Source organism: Delphinus delphis, chromosome 8, assembly GCF_949987515.2.
Source record: "Delphinus delphis chromosome 8, mDelDel1.2, whole genome shotgun sequence".
Lineage (NCBI taxonomy): Eukaryota > Metazoa > Chordata > Mammalia > Artiodactyla > Delphinidae > Delphinus > Delphinus delphis.
The window spans coordinates 105,042,910-105,060,442 of record NC_082690.1 but is presented as its reverse complement, the minus strand read 5'-3'; the positions used below and the strand labels follow the sequence as shown (position 1 = coordinate 105,060,442).

General features: G+C 60.2%; 1 protein-coding gene and 1 long non-coding RNA gene across 2 annotated transcripts in view; one reads left to right on the top strand and one right to left on the bottom strand.

The window, feature by feature from the left end:
- Positions 1 to 645: 645 nt before the first annotated feature.
- Positions 646 to 10,516, top strand: CLCF1 (cardiotrophin like cytokine factor 1). Its single transcript, XM_060019384.2, has 3 exons — positions 646 to 785; positions 7,064 to 7,230; positions 9,078 to 10,516. Exons 1-3 carry the CDS (start codon positions 770 to 772, stop codon positions 9,570 to 9,572), a joined length of 678 nt encoding a protein of 225 aa, XP_059875367.1. The 5' UTR covers positions 646 to 769; the 3' UTR covers positions 9,573 to 10,516.
- Positions 5,392 to 17,533, bottom strand: part of LOC132430339 (uncharacterized) — a 42,008-nt gene continuing 29,866 nt past the window's right edge. Inside the window, exons 3-4 of the long non-coding RNA XR_011246580.1 lie at positions 11,277 to 11,474; positions 5,392 to 5,649 (exon numbers count right to left, since the gene is read on the bottom strand). This is a non-coding gene — a long non-coding RNA (uncharacterized lncRNA). The remainder of the gene's footprint in view (positions 5,650 to 11,276; positions 11,475 to 17,533) is intronic.

Sequence of the window (17,533 nt, the reverse complement as noted above, 5' to 3'; positions counted from 1 at the left end):
GTGGGCCTGTGTTGCCCTCTTCTTGCCCCCCACGGGGCATTGTGAGCCGGTTAGTCACCTGCCCCAGCCCCGGAGCCTCGCTTAGCCTCAGCTTTTGGAAATGGGACAGGCGGCGGGACAATAGGCAAGGGGGGCGGTCAGCCCAGACAAAGGGCAGCAGGAAAAACACCATCACTTGCTTCGAAGCCAGCTCGCTGGCATTTGGGAGGATGTGTCATTGCATTTACTCAGGGGGAGGGGGAGGGGGAGGGGAGGGAAGGTTAGAGACTTGGAGGCAGAGGTAGGGTGAGAGCTGGGACCCCGCCGGGCAGGGGGCAGGCGCCCCGGGCCGACACCGAGGGAGAAGAAAAGGAGAGGCCGGCTCACTCCCCTGGCTCTTGGGAGTTTGCAGAAGCACTGATGCCCTCCCGCCCCCTCCCCCAGGGAGGCCCAGGGTGGTACCGCCGCAGCCTCGCCTCACCTCACCCCCCCTCGGTGTTGTGGGAGGGAGAGGAGCCCCAGAAGCCCTCCCTTCCCTCCTCCCCCCTCCTCCCCCCACCCCGGGGAGGGCCGCTACAATTTGTGGTTACAGCTTTACACGTCAGAAAAAAAAAGTTTGCAGAATGTCCCACACCGAAAAAAAAAAAAAAATCCGAAACCGAGCGAAAAAAACCTGCGAGTGGGCCTGGCGGATGGGATTATTAAAGCTTCGCCGGAGCCGCGGCTCGCCCTCCCACTCCGCCAGCCTCCGGGAGAGGAGCCGCGCCCGGCCCGCCCGGCCCCCAGCCCCATGGACCTCCGAGCAGGTAGGAGCCAGGCGTCCGAGGCCCCGGCCCCCGCCCCCGCCCGGGAGCCGCGAGATCCGGTTCCAGTCCTTCCCCCTGGGAGTCCCGAGCCGGGGCCCGGCCGGGGAGCCGGGCGCTGCCCCCGTCCGCGGGGCTCGGGCCAGGGGAGGCACGGCCGGGCGCCTTCGAGAGTGGCCGGGCGGGGACGCGGCATTCCCTGAGTCCGCTCGGCGGGGAGCCCCGGCGGCCCGCAGACCTGGGAGGCGGCCACCTGGAGCCCGGCGAGGCGGGGTCGCGGGATCCCGGAGGAGAGAGCCCCGCGCAAAAGTCGGGGAGAGCGCGTCCGAGGCGGGAGCGGGGCTGCGGGAGGGAGACGCGGCGCGCGGGGAGAAGGGGGCCGGGAGAGGAAGAGGGAGGGAGGGAGGGAGGGAGGCACGGGGAGCCCGAGGCCGGGCCGGCGGGAGGCGAGGAGAGGCCGACACCTCGGGCCGCGCCGCTCTCCCTCCCCGGCCCGCCGGGAGGGGAGGGCGGGAAGGAGGGCGGGCGAGAGTAGAGAGGAGGGCGGAGGGCAGAGCGGAGCCTGGCTGGTCCGGGCCGGGCCGCGGGAGTCGCGGCTTCCTCGCTGCGCGCCGCGCGGCCGGAGCCCACCATGCTGCCCGCAGCGGGGGAGCCGGCGGCAGGTAGGGGCCGGGCGGCGGGGCGGGAGGCGGCAGCGAGCCCCCCGGGCCGGCCCGCCGTGGCCTGGGAGTGATTAGTGCGGGGGGCGGGCGCAGCCCGGCCGGACCGGGCAGGAAAGTCTGTCACCGGCCGGGGAGCTGAGGCAGCGGCCGCTCGGCCCCGGCAGCCCGCGGGAGGGCGGGCGGGCAGGGCAGGGAATTGACGCGCGGGAAAGGGCAGCGGCCCGGCCGAGCCCGGAGCCCGGCGCCCCGGACCCCGCCCCCGCCCCCGCCGCCGGGAAGGGAGAGACCGGGCGGGAGCGGGCCGGGGGCGGGGCCGGGGGCGCGGGGGCCACACAGGGGGAAGGCGCCGCCGCTTCGGGGAGGGGGCCGGGAGCGAGAGGTCACCGCCGAGGGTGAGGGCCGGCCAAGTTCTCGGGCCGAGCCCCTCGAGGGAAACCCCAAGTCCCCGGGCCTCGCCAGAGTGCCCTCATCCCTGCTCTCCCTACCTTCCTTCCCAGCAACTCCACACTGCGCTCCAGAAGCCCTCCCCAGACTCCCAATCCCAGAGGACGCGTCCCTGTTTCCTCCTGCGCCCGGCCTGGCCCTCCCCGCTGGGGTAGGAGGGGGCTGCCAGGAGGGGAGGGGGCTGGAGGCTTGGCTCGGCAGGAGCGGTCCGAGCCTCGGAGAGAGGCTGTGGGTGCAGGCACTGGACCCACTCCTCTGTCAGCCGCTCTCTGACCCTGACCCATACAGGCTGACACCTCTGAGCTTTCACTGTCCCCACGGACCCCCTCCCGGCTCCAGGAGCACACAACTGTTCCCCCCGCCCCCGCCGTAGGACACAGGGATACATCCCCCTGACAGATCAGACCCATTCCCCCCACTGGCTCAGACACCCTCGCTGCCCTGGAGCCAGGCACTCAACCAGGGGAGGAAACGGGCATCAGGCAGAGGTGGCAGCAACTGTCACCCAGCCGCCCCAGAAGTCTCTCCTCCCAACTGATGTAATGGCTCCCGCTCCCCCTGCCAGAGCCCTGCGCTGGGCCCGTTCACACTTCTGCACACCACCCCTCTGCACCAGCTACTCCATTAGTGACACTTCACATTCCTCCCCACAATCCCACCTGCCTATTCACACCCTGGCTCCTGCACGCTCCCTCTGAGCCCCTCCCATACCCGCTGGATAACAACACCTTTTCAAGCACACCTACACAATTGCCGGACTCTTTCCTTCATGTTGCCCCTGTGCCTGCCTTCTGCTGGCTGCCCAGCTCCCCGGCTCCACCCAGGGTCCTCTTGCAGCACCATCCGGACCCTCTGGCTCCAACAAAAGCCCAACTCCTGGGTGGGAATGGACTCCACAAGGCTGGAAGGCTGGCCCGCCCATCTGTTTCTTTCCCTGGGCCTCAGTTTCTTCTTCTGTCATTTAGGCTGGACGAGAAGGGCAGGGAGGGGGCTGCTGATGAGCACAGCAGAGGTGGAGCATCACGTGGTCTGGAATTTCACACGCACAGTGTAACCCCTTCACACAAGCCCAGTCACCGGATGAGCTGGTGACAAAGTGAGGTCTCCTCACTTCTGGGCCCGTGTGTACCCACTCATTAAGCCGATTCTCAGTTGCCTGGGGGATAGGGAACCCAGGAGAGGATGGAAGGGAGAGAAGGAACAGAGGGGAGGGCAGCCAGCCTAGAGGACAAGGAAAGATGGGCTGTTTCTTTGGGCCCTTCCCTGAGAAGGGGGGCTGGGAGGTGACCCCCAGGGCCGTTTCCTGGATCTCACACCACAGTGGACCCACCACCCCCTAAACCGCTCGTCCCCTCAGTGCACCTCAACAGACCCCTCCAAGGTCACCAGGATGCCAGTCCTGGTCTGGCCTTTCCTCTGGCTCCCACATTCAGCCCAGCACCTCTGGAGCTCTGCGATGCCTCCCCGGCTCCTACCTGTTAGGCTGATGGCTCTTAGCCACCAATCCCAGGTGCACGGTCTCCTGGCTGACCTGTCCTACCCACCCTGACTACCCTGGCGTATTTGCACTGCTGAGCACCCTACCTTCACTGCGTGAGGTCAGACTGGGGGAGACAGGCTGAGGGGGCAGCTGCCTAAACATGCGTACACGGGTATGCCTGCCTGTGTAGCCGTGTCAGGGTGGCCATGCGCTTGCATGGGCTGAGTGTGTGTGTGTGTGTGTGTGTGTGTGTGTGTGTGTGTGTGTGTTCACGAGGGGGGGCCTCGGTTCCCAGGGCCCAGGGATCTGGATGGAATTAGGGGCTGGCCCGGGCGGGGGCCAGGATGGGGGGTGGGGGGGCCGCAGCAGGAAACGTGAGCTGCTCGCATTAGCTCCTCACGTGCTCAGCTGGATTATAAACACAGGGGAAGACGGGATGTAAACAATCAGTGGGCAGCAGCCAGAGGCAGAGCTGGGGCGGGGGCTGGGCGGGGGCCAGGACTCCGGGAGGGGGCCCAGGAATCAGCCCCCGGTGGCCGGTCCACCTGCACACCACGAGCCTGGAGAGGGCTCCAGGATGCCCACTGGGCTTGCCCTCCTAGGAACACAGGCAAGTGGCGAGCTGTGCTGAGTTCCAGTGCTCACGACTAAACCACAGGTGTTCCCTGCCCCGGAAGGCTTTCAGTTCTGCTGCCTAAGATATGGGACATCTTGCCCAGAGTGGAGGCTGTCCTAATGGAGTGTAGAGCCCTGTCACCTTACTCCTCTCCTGGCCTCTTCTCCCTCTGGATTTCTGAGGCTCCTTCCCTCTTTCTGGTTCTCTCCATGGGTCAATCCCGAAGCTCCTTCAGCTTCCCCCCCTCGCCCCCCCCCCAGCCTTCAGTGACACAGTTACCTCAGAACTGAAATATTCCTGGAAACACCAGCCTTGTCTGGTTAATTTCACGAGCCGTTTTTCTGCCCAGATGACTTCGTTCTTGTTTTTGCAAAGGCTTCTCCCCCTGCTGTCCCTGTATAGGGAGCCAATCCTCCCCAGGGATGTCCCGCAGGGCCCAGAAGGGGAGGGGGCAAACAAGGCCCAGAGCTGGGTTCCTGACCCCCCCTACCCCCCCGCACCACCGTGGGCCAGGCAGAGCCCAGTCCCAGAACTCTGGCTAGCAAGGCTGCCCGGAGCAGGGTGTGGGGTAAAGAGGCGAGCCTAGTGCTCAACTGCTGCTTCAGCTGGGACCCTCGGCCTTGCCACTAACTGCGAGAAGAGACCAGGCTCAATCCTGAAAGCTACCTCAAGGCTGCAAGGACTGCTGCCCACCTCAGCAGGTCTCCAGCCTCTGAAACTAACCCCACATTGTACCCAAAGGATCCTGGAGGTGACTCAGCCAGATAGCCAGGCTGAAGGCAGCAGAGGAGAAGGGCCTGGAATTGTGTTGGGATGTGAAGAACGGAGAATAGGAAGGAACTCAGAGAGTCAGCAAGAGCTAGGGGTGGAAAGGAAGAATGAGGAAGGGACCGTTTGGGAGGGAAGCCACAGGCTGCAGATGGGGAAGAGGAGAAGGGGAGCCTGTCTCCCCAGGGAGCAGTTATGAGCCTGATCCTGCTTTCTGTCCTAAAACACACATGGATGGGGCGCACACTCACTCACACACACACACACACACACACACACACAGCCTAGAACCAAGAGCCCTCCACCCGAGAGGGCAGGGTTCCTGAGACTAGTGGCAGCCCTGCTACTGCATTCTGTCAAGTGAAGCCAGCCAGGAAAGCATCTGAGAGTCAGGACTGAGCAGCTGCGCCATTGCCAAAGTTCCCACCTGAGCCCTGCACTCTCAGAGACATTCCATAGAGTGTGACTCCTAAACCCCTCCTCGTTTGTAACCCTCTCTAAAGCCCCGACCCAGTGTTATGACTAAGTCTAAACCTACCTAGTCTTAATACTTTCTTAACTCCACACTTACCTTAAGTACAATCAAATTGTTAAACCCCCATCCAACTTATTTCTATCAAAGCAACGTATGTCATTGTAGAAAATTTGACAGTATATAATGTAAACTATACGGGGTTTTTTTGTTGTTTGTTTTGCGGTACGCGGGCCTCTCACTGTCGTGGCCTCTCCCGTTGCGGAGCACAGGCTCCAGACGCGCAGGCTCAGCGGCCATGGCTCACGGGCCCAGCCACTCCGCAGCATGTGGGATCTTCCCGGACCGGGGCACGAACCCGTGTCCCCTGCATCGGCAGATGGACTCTCAACGACTGCGCCACCAGGGAAGCCCTATAATGTAAACTAGAAGAAAGAAACCACTCGTGATCTCACACCTACCCAAGCTCAAAGCCCAAACTAGCCCTACTCTTGCTGACAGGCCATGCATCACCCCATCTGACAGCTAAATCAACAAATTCACAAACCTTAGCCCCAGCCAACCCTCTGCCTGCCCAGACCTAACCACATCCCCCAGCTGGACTCAAACCTCAACCACACTCAGTCAGCCAAATCCCAATAAACTAACCTGAAGCTTTGAAAGGAACCCAGTCCGTAAACCTAACCTAGCTCAATGCCAATTATAGCCTTACTCTACCCTAACCCTCATTGCCACTGCCAGTCCCAATGCCCACTGACTCCTGGCCTAGTGCTCTTGACCTTGGACCTCACCTAAAAGCTGGGAAAGTCATGTTTCCCAACTGCCTAGTCTGTCCTCACAGCATTGACCCCCTGGCCTCTGGTATCCTGCGGGGCCCAAACCCTCCAGCACCATCATCAGACAAGCCCTACTCGGCAGATACATCATATTCTCTCTGTCTCTCTCTCTCTCTCTCCCCCTCTCTCTCTCTCTCTCTCTCTCTCTCTCTCTCCCCTCCCCCTGCCCCCTCTCTTCGCTGCAGGCAGATCACCGCAGATCACCGGGTCTCATTCAGGTCACACTTTTCCCCATCCAATACCCTAGAGGAGAATGGGGCAGATCTCCACGCTGCAGCCAGCCTCTCAGAGTGACACTAAATCTCCTTCAATCTAAGTCGATCCTACACTTTCCACACCCGGGAATCAAATCCCAGAGTGTACCCACCACCGCCTGCCAGAGCCAGCCCCGTGTCCTTCAGCCCGCCCCTGGTGGTCCACAGCTCCACCTTGCCTCTGACCCCGGTGGTTTGACCCTATGTCCTGCCTCTGGCTCAACTCCCACTCCTGGCCGCCTCTGGGGCGCCCCTCTCAGGGCTGACTTCTCTCAGTTTGAAGCTCTGACACGTGCTGTTTCCCAACCCCTTGGCTCCCCCTAAGCTGCAGTGGGACCCGGAGGGTGGGAGAGGAGGCCGAGGTACACCTGGAACCTGGGAATACTGATCCTGATCCGCAGTCCCTTGGCCTGGTCCCCTATGTACACACACACACACACGCGCACGCACGTGCACACACACACGTACGCGTGTCGGCACACATAGCGACTTAGCTGACGCACAAATACTCTCCAGTACCTCCTGGTAGACACACAGGCCAAGTCCTCTTCCTCAGACACATACATGCCTCCGTGCACACACTTTCTCAGGCCAGGAACACTCCCCTCTTCCACTCCCCGCACCTCCCATCTGGTGGTCCACCCTCACCCCCTCCCAGCCTATGGTGGGGACAGACACCTGAGGGGCTGCTAGCTAGCTTCCTTGACCGGGCCGGGCCACCCTCACGCGTCTCGCCGTCTTGTCCACAGGGGACTCGTGGGGGATGCTCGCGTGCCTGTGCACCGTGCTCTGGCACCTCCCTGCAGTGCCAGCCCTCAACCGCACAGGGGACCCGGGGCCTGGCCCCTCCATCCAGAAAACCTATGACCTCACCCGCTACCTGGAGCACCAGCTCCGCAGCTTGGCTGGGACCTATGTGAGTATCCAGGGCAGCTCAGGGGCTGGGAGTTGGGTGAAGAATGGGAGTGGGGGAAGAGAGGCCCACCGGTGGGGGTCCTGGTGAATGATGGGGTGATGGGGAGGGCCTGTCCCCGCCCTTCCCTCTTAGGGAGGGCGCCCCTCCTCCCCATCCCTGGCCCCAGGACTAGGCATGTGGGCAGGCCTCGCACCCGCCTTGGCCCCTCGCCCTGCTGGCTGCCGGCCCAGCCGCCCGCCTCCCCCTGGGGGCCGGGGAAGTCTCCTTTGTTTACACCGTGTTGTGGTGTCTCTCGCGCACGGGTGGGGCTGGGTGGGGATGGAGGGGCCCCACCTCCCGTGCCTGTGTTCCAGCTCGTCTCTGCCCCAGACCTGGGGCCCTGCAGCTCTGGACCCATGGGCCTCCCTTCTGTCTGCCTCTCCCATCCTAGCTGGGCCTCCTAGGGGGGACTTGGGGGAAGGGGGCTGCAGGGAACCCAGGCCAGGAGTGGCAGGGGGTTCAGGGTGCAGTTGGACCCTGTGCCATAAGGATCTGGGGGCGGTCCAGAGGTGCTCAGAGAGCCCAGGAGGGAAGGCAGGAGGGTCAGGGTTCCGAGGACCGTGGGGAACTGGCCCCTCTTCCCGTGTTCCTCTTCCACATCCCAGACCCTACTTTGGAGCCAGGGAAAGAAAGGGGAGGAGGGTGGCGGGGGGAGCTGGCTCCGGCCCCAGGATACACCGAGGAAATGAGTTTGTCTCTGTGCTTGTCAGCGTGGGAACCTCCCCCGGGCCCTTGCCTATCCCAGGCCTCGCCCCTCGCTTCTCCCTTTCTCTCCCAGCTGAACCATCTCCCTCGCCCTTTCCCGGGGCCCCAGGCCTCTCCCCGGAGGCTTGGCAAGGCTCTCTCCTCTTCCCCAGACTGTCCTCGATACCCTTCCTCCTGCCCAACTTTTGAGATGGCCTCACTTTCTTCCTTCTGCCGCCTCGCGCCTATGAGCGCTTCTTTGGGGGCTTAGTGAGTACCTTGTCCCCTGCCCTTCAGCTGGTGGACCACGCGTGCCAAGGGGCAAAGGCAGCTCGGATGGTCATGAGCCCCTCTGCCTTTCCACCCAGGGCAGCTTGGATGCTCACGGGCCCCTCTGCCTTCCCACCCGCTCTTCCCTCTCTGGTTTCCCGTCCAGAAAACCTTTGCTTGACTGCTACCCCCCTAGCTCCCGACCCTTTTTCTCCCCGGGCTGCCAAATCTCTTGAAGGAGTGGTCTGCAGCCTCTGCCTCCACTTCCTCTCCACCCACTCACTCCTTAACCCCCTGCAATCTGGCTTCGAGGCCACTGGAACGGTTCTCTCCAAGGTCGTCAGGCACCTCCTTCTTGCCAAACCCAATGGCATTTCTAAGGTTCATTCTCCTCGCTCTCTGTTTTGCAGCCCCACTGCTGAGCGTTGCTGCCTTCTTGAACTCCTCTCCTTGGCTCTGACTCTCCTGGTCCACCTTCACCTCTGCAGCCTGGCCTCCTGGGTCCTCATGGCTCCTCTTCCTCTCTCTCCCAACCCCCACAGTGGGCGCTCTCCCAAGGCTGGTACTCTCAGCCAATCAGCGCGTCCTTCCTGAGTTTCTCCTGCGTGTTATTCTCTTTCTGCACTTCTCCATAGGAGAGCTCATCACCCCCATTGCTTCAACTGTCACCTCCATGCAAATGACTTCCCCAGAGGAACTTAGGGGAGGCCCGAGAACAGAGAGGCCTAGCGTGGAGGTGGGGCCCGTGTCAGGGGACACAGGAAATAGCAGCTTTGGGGGCAGGTATCTCCTGGCAGGCAGGCGAGCTGGCTTCTCCGCCCCTCTCCCTCCCCATCGCCCTCTCCTTTTCACAGCTGAACTACCTGGGCCCCCCTTTCAACGAGCCTGACTTCAACCCACCTCGGCTCGGGGCGGAGACTCTGCCCAGGGCCACTGTCAACCTGGACGTGTGGCGAAGCCTCAACGACAGACTGCGGCTGACCCAGAACTACGAGGCCTACAGCCACCTCCTGTGCTACCTGCGTGGCCTCAACCGCCAGGCCGCCACGGCTGAGCTGCGCCGCAGCCTGGCCCACTTCTGCACCAGCCTCCAGGGCCTGCTGGGCAGCATCGCGGGTGTCATGGCAGCTCTGGGCTACCCGCTGCCCCAGCCTCTCCCCGGGACTGAGCCCACCTGGACGCCTGGCCCTGCCCACAGTGACTTCCTCCAGAAGATGGATGACTTCTGGCTGCTGAAGGAACTGCAGACCTGGCTGTGGCGCTCGGCCAAGGACTTCAACCGGCTCAAGAAGAAGATGCAGCCTCCGGCAGCCGCGGTCACCCTGCACCTGGAGGCCCATGGCTTCTGATCCCTGACCTTTACCACCGTCTCTTTCCCCTCCGCCTTCAAGCCCTGCTCCCACTCTGGGAGGGAGAAGGCGTACACCAACACTTGTTGAGCCAGGAGACAGAAGCCATGAGCCTCTAGCCCTCCCTGGACTGGGAGGAGGGTGTGATGCAATAAGGCCCATCCCCTCCCCGCTTCCCTAAGTCCTACGGGTCTGGGGAAGAGGTGCAATAGGCCCCATCCCATTTCCACAGGACGTGATGCTCAAGGGAACCCACAATGGTTCAAGTTGGTGCAAGGCTCTCACAGCTTCCTGCTCCCTGCCAACCACTTGCCAGTGCCCACCCAGCCCCTCAAGTGGCACTGCCAGGAAGCGTGCCTGTAGGGCAGGGAGGGGGCCACCATCGCATGTGCCTTTCTGGGGTGAAGCCCTTTGGCTGCCCTGCTCTCCTTAGATGGGTGTTGCTCCCCTACCCCCAAATAACTCAATACATCCCATTCAGGAAACAAACACAGTGGCAAGTCCAAACAGGAAGAGATGGGATCAAAAATGGAAGAGGTGGGATCTGCATTGGAGGTAATACTGAAAGCAGAGGGGCAGGGACAGACTGGACCCAGGGGTCCCCAAGGCAGTCGGTGGCACAGGGTGGCAACCAAAAGGACATTGCCTTGAATTTTCTTGCCAGCCCCAGGGTGCCTCCAATCTGCCCCCTTTCCCAGGGTATCTGTGGGTTGCCCATGCTGGGGAGGGCAGCCATAGCCACAGCCACAGAACTTCCTGAAAGTTTACATTGCAGTAGCATTTCGGGGTGTGGGGGGGCAGCTCCCCCAGGCCCTGCCCCCCAGCCCCACCCACTCATGACTCTAAGTTTGTTGTATTAATATTTATTTATTTGGAGATGTTATTTATTAGATGATATTTATTGCAGAATTTCTATTCTTGTATTAACAAATAAAATGCTTGCCCCAGAACTTCATCTCTTTCCTTGGCCTTGCCCCGCCCCCTGGCTCTCCTCATTGTTCTCCGGGCCTTCCCGCCTCCTCCCCACCACCCCCGCCACCACCCCCGCCCCCCGCCCCGGCCCTACACCTGCTGGTGGAGGGCCAGAAGCCCAAGGGTTAGCTCAGGAGATGCCAAGAGCTGGGGAAGAGGCTCTCTCCCCTGTGTCCACTGGGAAGACATGAACACAGCAGACTCCACTGCTGCCCCTCCACCTACCCCTCCTCTAGTCCTCCCAAATATCTGTCTGTCGCTTACCTTCCTTCTCCCAGCCTTTGCTCGTCTACCTCACTCTGGCTTACTTGAGTGGTCTTATGGGTCTGTCCCCCTGCACAGCTGTCCTTCTGCCCTCCGGTGCTCTCTCCGAACCCCGCGCATCTAGCCCTCAGCTTCCCCAGGACGCCCACCTGTGGCCGGCTGCCGGAGTCCCTCAGCAGTGACCCTCACGTTCTCAATACCTTCATCTCCCAGGGAGGGTGACAGACTGGGGCCAAGTATCAAGTCTCCGCTGTGACTCTACACTTTTCTCTCCAACATAAAACAGCCGATTAGGGGGAGAGAGAGAAACTCATATTGGACCGCGAGCAAACGGGACAGATGCTGTTTGAGGGATGACCTGAGATCAAATCCCAGGTCCGTAACCTACCAGCTGAGTGACCTTGAACAAATGATTTAAAGCTCTCTATTCTCCAGTTTCCCCATCTGTAAAATGGGAATAATCAATACCTTTATAAGAACGTTGGAAAGGAAAAGAGAAACAACGAACGGAAGATGCTTGGCTGAGGCAGCGGCGGTCAGTAATCACAGATGACTGATGTCTGGCGTGTCGGGACGCTCTAGTGAAGAGCCACTGGGTAGATCGATGGGCTAACTGCTCCCAGGTAATACGGGGATACTTTACCAGGGCCTCCTGGAGACAGTGCCCTAAGCAAAGGAAGCAACAAACGATGGTGATGTCAATCAGTTGACAAATATTTTAAAGACCTAATTACCTGCCCATCACCATGCTAACTGGTGTTGGAGAGCCTAAAGAAGTCCAAGGCTTGACTTGGCTCCTGCCCTTACAGAGCCTGCAATCTCTCTGGGAAGAGAGCGAGCTTACCTGAGCCGATAAGAAACAAAAGCACGCTCACATGATGTGCACTGGGAGATAGTGACAAGTGCAGAGCCACCAGAAGAGGGGGAGCTGGGAGTGTAGGTGCAGGAGCGACAGGACCTGCTTGTGGGCAGGGTGAGCCAGGCTCTGCCGAAAGTCCCTGAGTCACCTGACCCAAGTTGGGGGGAACACATCCACCCAGAGGAGTCCAGGCTCTTCTGGCAGAGATGGCTGCCCAGGTGTGGCCAGGGGCAGCTGCAGGCCCCACCACCAGCCTAACTAGATAGAAAGGAGAGGGCCTCTGGGCTGTCTCCATCCAGAGGCTGTGCTGTGAGGCACCTAGCAAGGGGCTAAATGGGATACAGGGAGAAGGAAGGTACGTCCCACGCTACGTACTGTGAGCTTCCTGGGGGCAGATTCTGAGTCTTCCCCTTCTCTCTGTCCAGCACCCAGCTCAGGCTCAAGCTCAAGTCCAAAGAAGGTGTTCAATTAGTGTGTTGAACAAAATCTGGGAAGAGGGACCAGCCCCCCCATCCCCCCATCTTCACCCCCTGCCAAATGCTAGAATCCAAAGCAGAATTTGATTAAGTGCAGAAAGATGCAGGCAAAGTACTATTTAAGTCAAGAAGGAGGGAGTGATCGCATCCAGTTAGGCGAGGGCCCTGCTGGTCTGCTGGGCCGTGGGCCCCACAGGGCAGGAAGTGGCGTCTGAAGTCCATGCTGTACTCCCAGTGCCTAGGACACAGTAAGTGCTTCCGCATGGGACCTGATGCCGTTCTTGGAGGATGGGCAGGACAAGGGCTGTTGTGTCTGCCTCCCTTTTAAGCAGGTAGCATCTAGCATCGTGAGGGCATCCCTGCAGCATTTTAGCACAATGCTGGGCACAGGATAATGTACTCGATACTTTGATTTAAACAGATTTAAAGAGTGTCAAGACAATAGTGCGTGAAAAGCCAAGAGAAGAGAGTCTCAAGGAGGCAGCTGATCCGCAGTGTCAGATGTCCCAGGAGAGCGGAGGGGAGATGGGTGGGGGTGGGGGTGGGTCTCCTCCCTGATTACCACCTCTCTGGTAATCAGGGAGTCACAGGCCACCTTGGCAAGAGCAGTTGAGAGACACCGAATTGTGAGATTAAAGATGGAGATGGTGAGAAGAAAGTCGGAAGGGTAAATCTATTCCCTCCGGAGTTTGGTGGCAAAGTCAACATCTAGAGGGAGCAGCAGGATCACGGAAGGTTGTTTGTTTGGTTGGGTTTTGCTGTTGCTGTTTTTTATAAATTTATTTATTTATTTATGGCTGCGTTGGGACTTTGTTGCTGCACGCGGGCTTTCTCTAGTTGTAGCGAGCGGGGGCTATTCTTCGTTGCAGTGCACGGGATTCTCATTGCGGTGGCTTCTCTTGTTGCGGAGTATGGGCACTAGGCATGCGGGCTTCAGCAGTTGTGGCACGCGGGCTCAGTAGTTGTGGTGCATGGGCTTAGTTGCTCCACGGCATGTGGAATCTTCCCAGACCAGGGCTCGAACCCGTGTCCCCCGCGTTGGCAGGCGGATTCTTAACCACTGCGCCACCAGGGAAGTCCCCTGTTATTTTTTTTAAATTTTTGTTTGTTTGTTTATTTGTTTTTTTGTGGTACACGGGCCTCTCACTGTTGCGGCCTCCCCCGTTGCAGAGCACAGGCTCCGGACGCGCAGGCTCTGCGGCCACGGCTCACGGGCCCAGCCGCTCCACGGCATGTGTGATCTTCCCAGACCGGGGCACGAACCCGTGTCCCCCGCATCGGCAGACGGACTCTCAACCACTGTGCCACCAGGGAAGCCCCCTGTTGTTGTTTTTAAATGGAAGAGATCAGAACATGGTGCTGCTGTGTGAGGGGTGGTGGCTGGAGAAGGATTGGGAGGTTTGGGGAATGGAATCAGGGACAAACAGAAGAGAATCAAAAGGGTTGCTGGGTAGCCATGTGGCACCAGTGATATCAGCAAACACATCTCTGTCATGGACTCATCGGCATGACTGTGACATTCCCTGACATTTCCTATCAAGCCAGAGGTGGGGACAGAGTGAAGAGAGGCTATTGCCCAAGGCTGAGGACAGGCAAGCAGGGATGGCAGTGAATCAAAGGGCGAGAGACTCTAGAGGGCTAGAGATTGCACTCTGAGTGGCTGCCAGCCCAGCGCTGCATATGCCTACAGGGTGGGGAGTAGAGGGAACCAGTGGCAGGGGTGGGGGGCAGGGGGTGGACGCAGAGGGGAGCCTGGCCAGAAAGGGCATTTCAGAGTCTGAGTTCTTGAACTCTCCCCCCACAGCTCCCTACTGATGAGGTCAGGGGTGTGAGTCCTTCCTTTGGGTTTGGGTGCTGTGGACCACCAGGCGGGTAGCTCCGCATGCATGACAGCTCATCAGGTTTTCTGTGAATGGGTTTGTCATTTGTTCTCCATCCACAGCTGCTTCAGGAGAGGTGATGGGTTTTCATTGGTTATCTTAGGTTCCACCTCTCAAGTACGGTCTCATAGTCAGGCGCCCACGTACACAGAGGTCAATTTAAGAACCTGGGACACCTAGGGCCCTGCAGAGTCACAGGGGGAAGGGCATTATCTCTAGAACGAACGCCTTCTGCTCCCAGGAAGGTTAGGGAGAGTGGGAGAGAAGGAGAGAAGGCCCTCCTCCCTGTCACCTCCAGATAGCATGCTGTGGAGGAGAAATCTCATCCTCATCTTGGGTGCCTGGGAACACACCTGTGTTTGAGAGGATGTCTACAAGATGGAGAACTGTCACTTGGGCGAGGCAACTTCTGGGGTGGGGGAGTGGATAGAGTAGAGGCTCTGCTGGGGGGCGGCAAGGGGGTAGTCATGCCTTGCCAGCTTCCTGCTTTTGCAAAGACTGACCCATATCCAGGACTTAGGTCCCCCTTGGTATGTGGGGAGACTCATTGAAGCACGCACCACACACACACACACACACACACACACACACACACACACACACACACACACACACACACACACACATTCCCCACTTGCCATAGCCATCCCAAGTGGGGAAGGGCCAAGGGTGGCCCTTGTTCCCCTTAACCTACAGGGCAAGGGCTAGTGATCCAGGCCTGGCTGAGCGCTCTGATGGGTGGCTCCCCCTTAGCTCCCCCTTATTCTCTGGAGCCACAACTGTCCCTGCCTTTGTTCCTTCAATTCTTGAGCTCCCTGACTCAGCCTGGTTCCCCAATTTCCCAGCAGTGGACAAAGCCATTGTCAGTAGGCTGGGGGTAGGGGCATTGAGGGAGTAACTGTGAGCTTTAGAACCAGAGCTCTGGCCCTTTCCCCAAGCTTCAGCATCCCTCAGCCTTCCTAGTTCAGAGGTCAGCTCTAGGCCCCCCTCCAGTTTGTCCTGATCGCCAAGGCTAGGCTGATGGGGTGGAAACTTAAGTAGGACCTTCCTCCCAGCTGGACAAAGTCTGACACCTGGTGGCCAAGGTGAGGAATGGCCGGAAGGGCCCCTTTTCAAACCTCCCTAGGATTGCCCTAGAGCCAGGAAGGCCAAGGTGAAAGGGGAGGTGATGGGAGGAGGTTTGGGTGGGGTGTTTGGGACAGAGCAGAAGAGACGTCCAGCAGCAAAACACCCAGACCTAGGGGAACTTTTGCCTTCTGCCCCTTAAGCCCACGGGGCCAGAGAGCCTGGAGCAGGAGGAAGGAGGGTGTCTGGGAGGGTCAGGAGGGACCAGGAGGAGCTGCCTGAAAGAATTTGCCCCACAGGGTGGAGAACGGGGCCAAGGGTGGGAGTCTGGCGCCCAGAATCTCCAGCTCAGGGTGGGTGGCAGGGCCTGAGGGCCTGAGGAAGGGGGATGCAGGGAGAGGGAAGGAGAGCGGGCTACGCCCCGCACCCCGCTGGGCCCCAGGCAGCTGATTCCCTCCCTCCACCTGCCCCCACCTTCCTAGCTCTAGCTGGCTCTCCCCACAGGCCCCATTGTGACTGGGGGAAGGGAAGGGACTCTTAGGGCACGTGCGCAGTGCTGAGTCCCCCCCATCCTGCCACATTGTCTGAGCTAAGCCAGGTCTAATCCCTCTTCCCCTTGGAGCAGTCAGTGGTGGGCCTCAGCCCTAAAGAAGGTGCTGGGATCCTGTTCCAGTTCTTTTCTCTCCTTTTCTCTTGCGTTCCCCCAAGACTCTGGCCTTGGCTGTGAGGCAAGGGCCTTGAGTGTTCCCAGGCCAAGGTGCAAAGGTCACTCCTGCCAGTCTCATCGCCAGCCTCTGGGGATCGGGGCTGACAAGGAACCTACGCCTGGGTCTCGGAAAATTTCCTGAAAGAAAGAGAACTTAACCCCCAGGTCAGACCTCTGGCCTGGGCTTCCAGCCTGAAGCCTGAACTGTGTGTGACAGGACCCAGGACAGCAGTTTTGGGGATAGGCCAGGAGATTGCCTGAATAGGGATAGGGGTTCCAGGAAGGAAGGTTAAAAGTGGCAGACAGGGTTGGGGGAGTAAAGAGGGAAAAGACCTGAGGGTGGGCAGGCCAAGGTCTGGCCTCGTTGTGCCAGCACAACTTAGGACTTCAGATGCCTCGTCGGGGAAGGATACCAACTGGACAGCGATGGCCCCCAAACCCCTGGGTGCCTACTCCTTCGAGCCTTGGGGCTTGATCCCACTGCTGCCCAACTAGGTGAGGGGGGCAACGCTGCCTGTGGGGAGTTCCCTCAACTCCAGGCCGGAAAGCCAGTCCTAGGGTGCCTGCACTTGAGCAGATGACCTGGACTGGGACAAGCTGAAGGCCAAGGGACACATCTTCCAGGCTGAGTGGGAGAGGCTAGCGGGGCCTGGGCCAGGCAGGGCTGTGGGCAGCTGGCAGGGATGGCCCAGACAGTGCCCAGAGAGCAAGCCAGGGTGCCAGAGAGGAGAGGGACTAGCTCAGGCGGCAGTGGGAGCCGCTGTGGCCGTCCAGCAGCATACCCCATTTCACGCTCCCTGGGCGGTGGCAGGGCCCCACGGCTATCAGCTTTCAGAGGTGGGAGGGACCAGGAATGAGGAGGGGTCTGCCCCACCCATGGCTCCCTACTCCCTCAGGGCTTTGTGGGCGCAGGAGGTGGGTGCTACACACCTCCAGACACGCCCTCTGAGGAGGGGTGGTCAGTCCCACAGAGCCTGGGCACCATCCCTCCCTGGAGCGCTCTGTGCCCGACTGGACCCCACACGGAAGCCCTTCCCAGGCCTGGTGGAGAGGGCCTCCCTGCTTCCCTCCCCAAGGCAGCAGGGCCCCTGTCTGCCTCAGTGTGGGCCCCACATAGTCCAGGAGGCAGAAGGGGGATTAGACCAGGCCCAGCCCAAACAGTAAAGCAGGGAAGGGCCCTCCAGCCCCGTGCAGTGCACCCATGAGCTCTCCCTCCTCCACTCTGCCCTCCTTCAGGAAGGGATGGGGAGAGCCAGGCGGGAGGAGGCCCCTGAAGACATGGCCGGCTCGTTCCAGCTCCTCCTCTTTGGTGGTCTACTCTCCAGAGCCTTCTCCTCCCATGTGCCCACAATCCTCCTAAGGCAGAGTGACAGGGGGAAGGCAGAAGCCTCTGAGCAGGCCCTTGCACCCCGGGAAGGAAGAACTGGATGGGATCTCTGGAGGGCGATGGGGCTGGGCTGGGCCTCACACTGATTCCCAGACTCCCGATGGCCAGGGCTTTCGCCTGCCGCCGGGAAGCTGGTGAGGAGGAGGCGGGTATAGGGGTGAGTCAGCGATGACAGGAGCCCAAGGGACAAAGGTCATGGGTGGAGAATTGAGAGACGCTGTTTACAGCAGCCCACCTCTTCCAGGAGGTCTTCCAGTGCTAAGCCAGCCTCAAGGTCCAACCCACTGTGACCCTCTCTTCCCCCTTTTCCTGTTTGTTAGGAATTTTATCCTGGCACTGACAATGTGTGTGT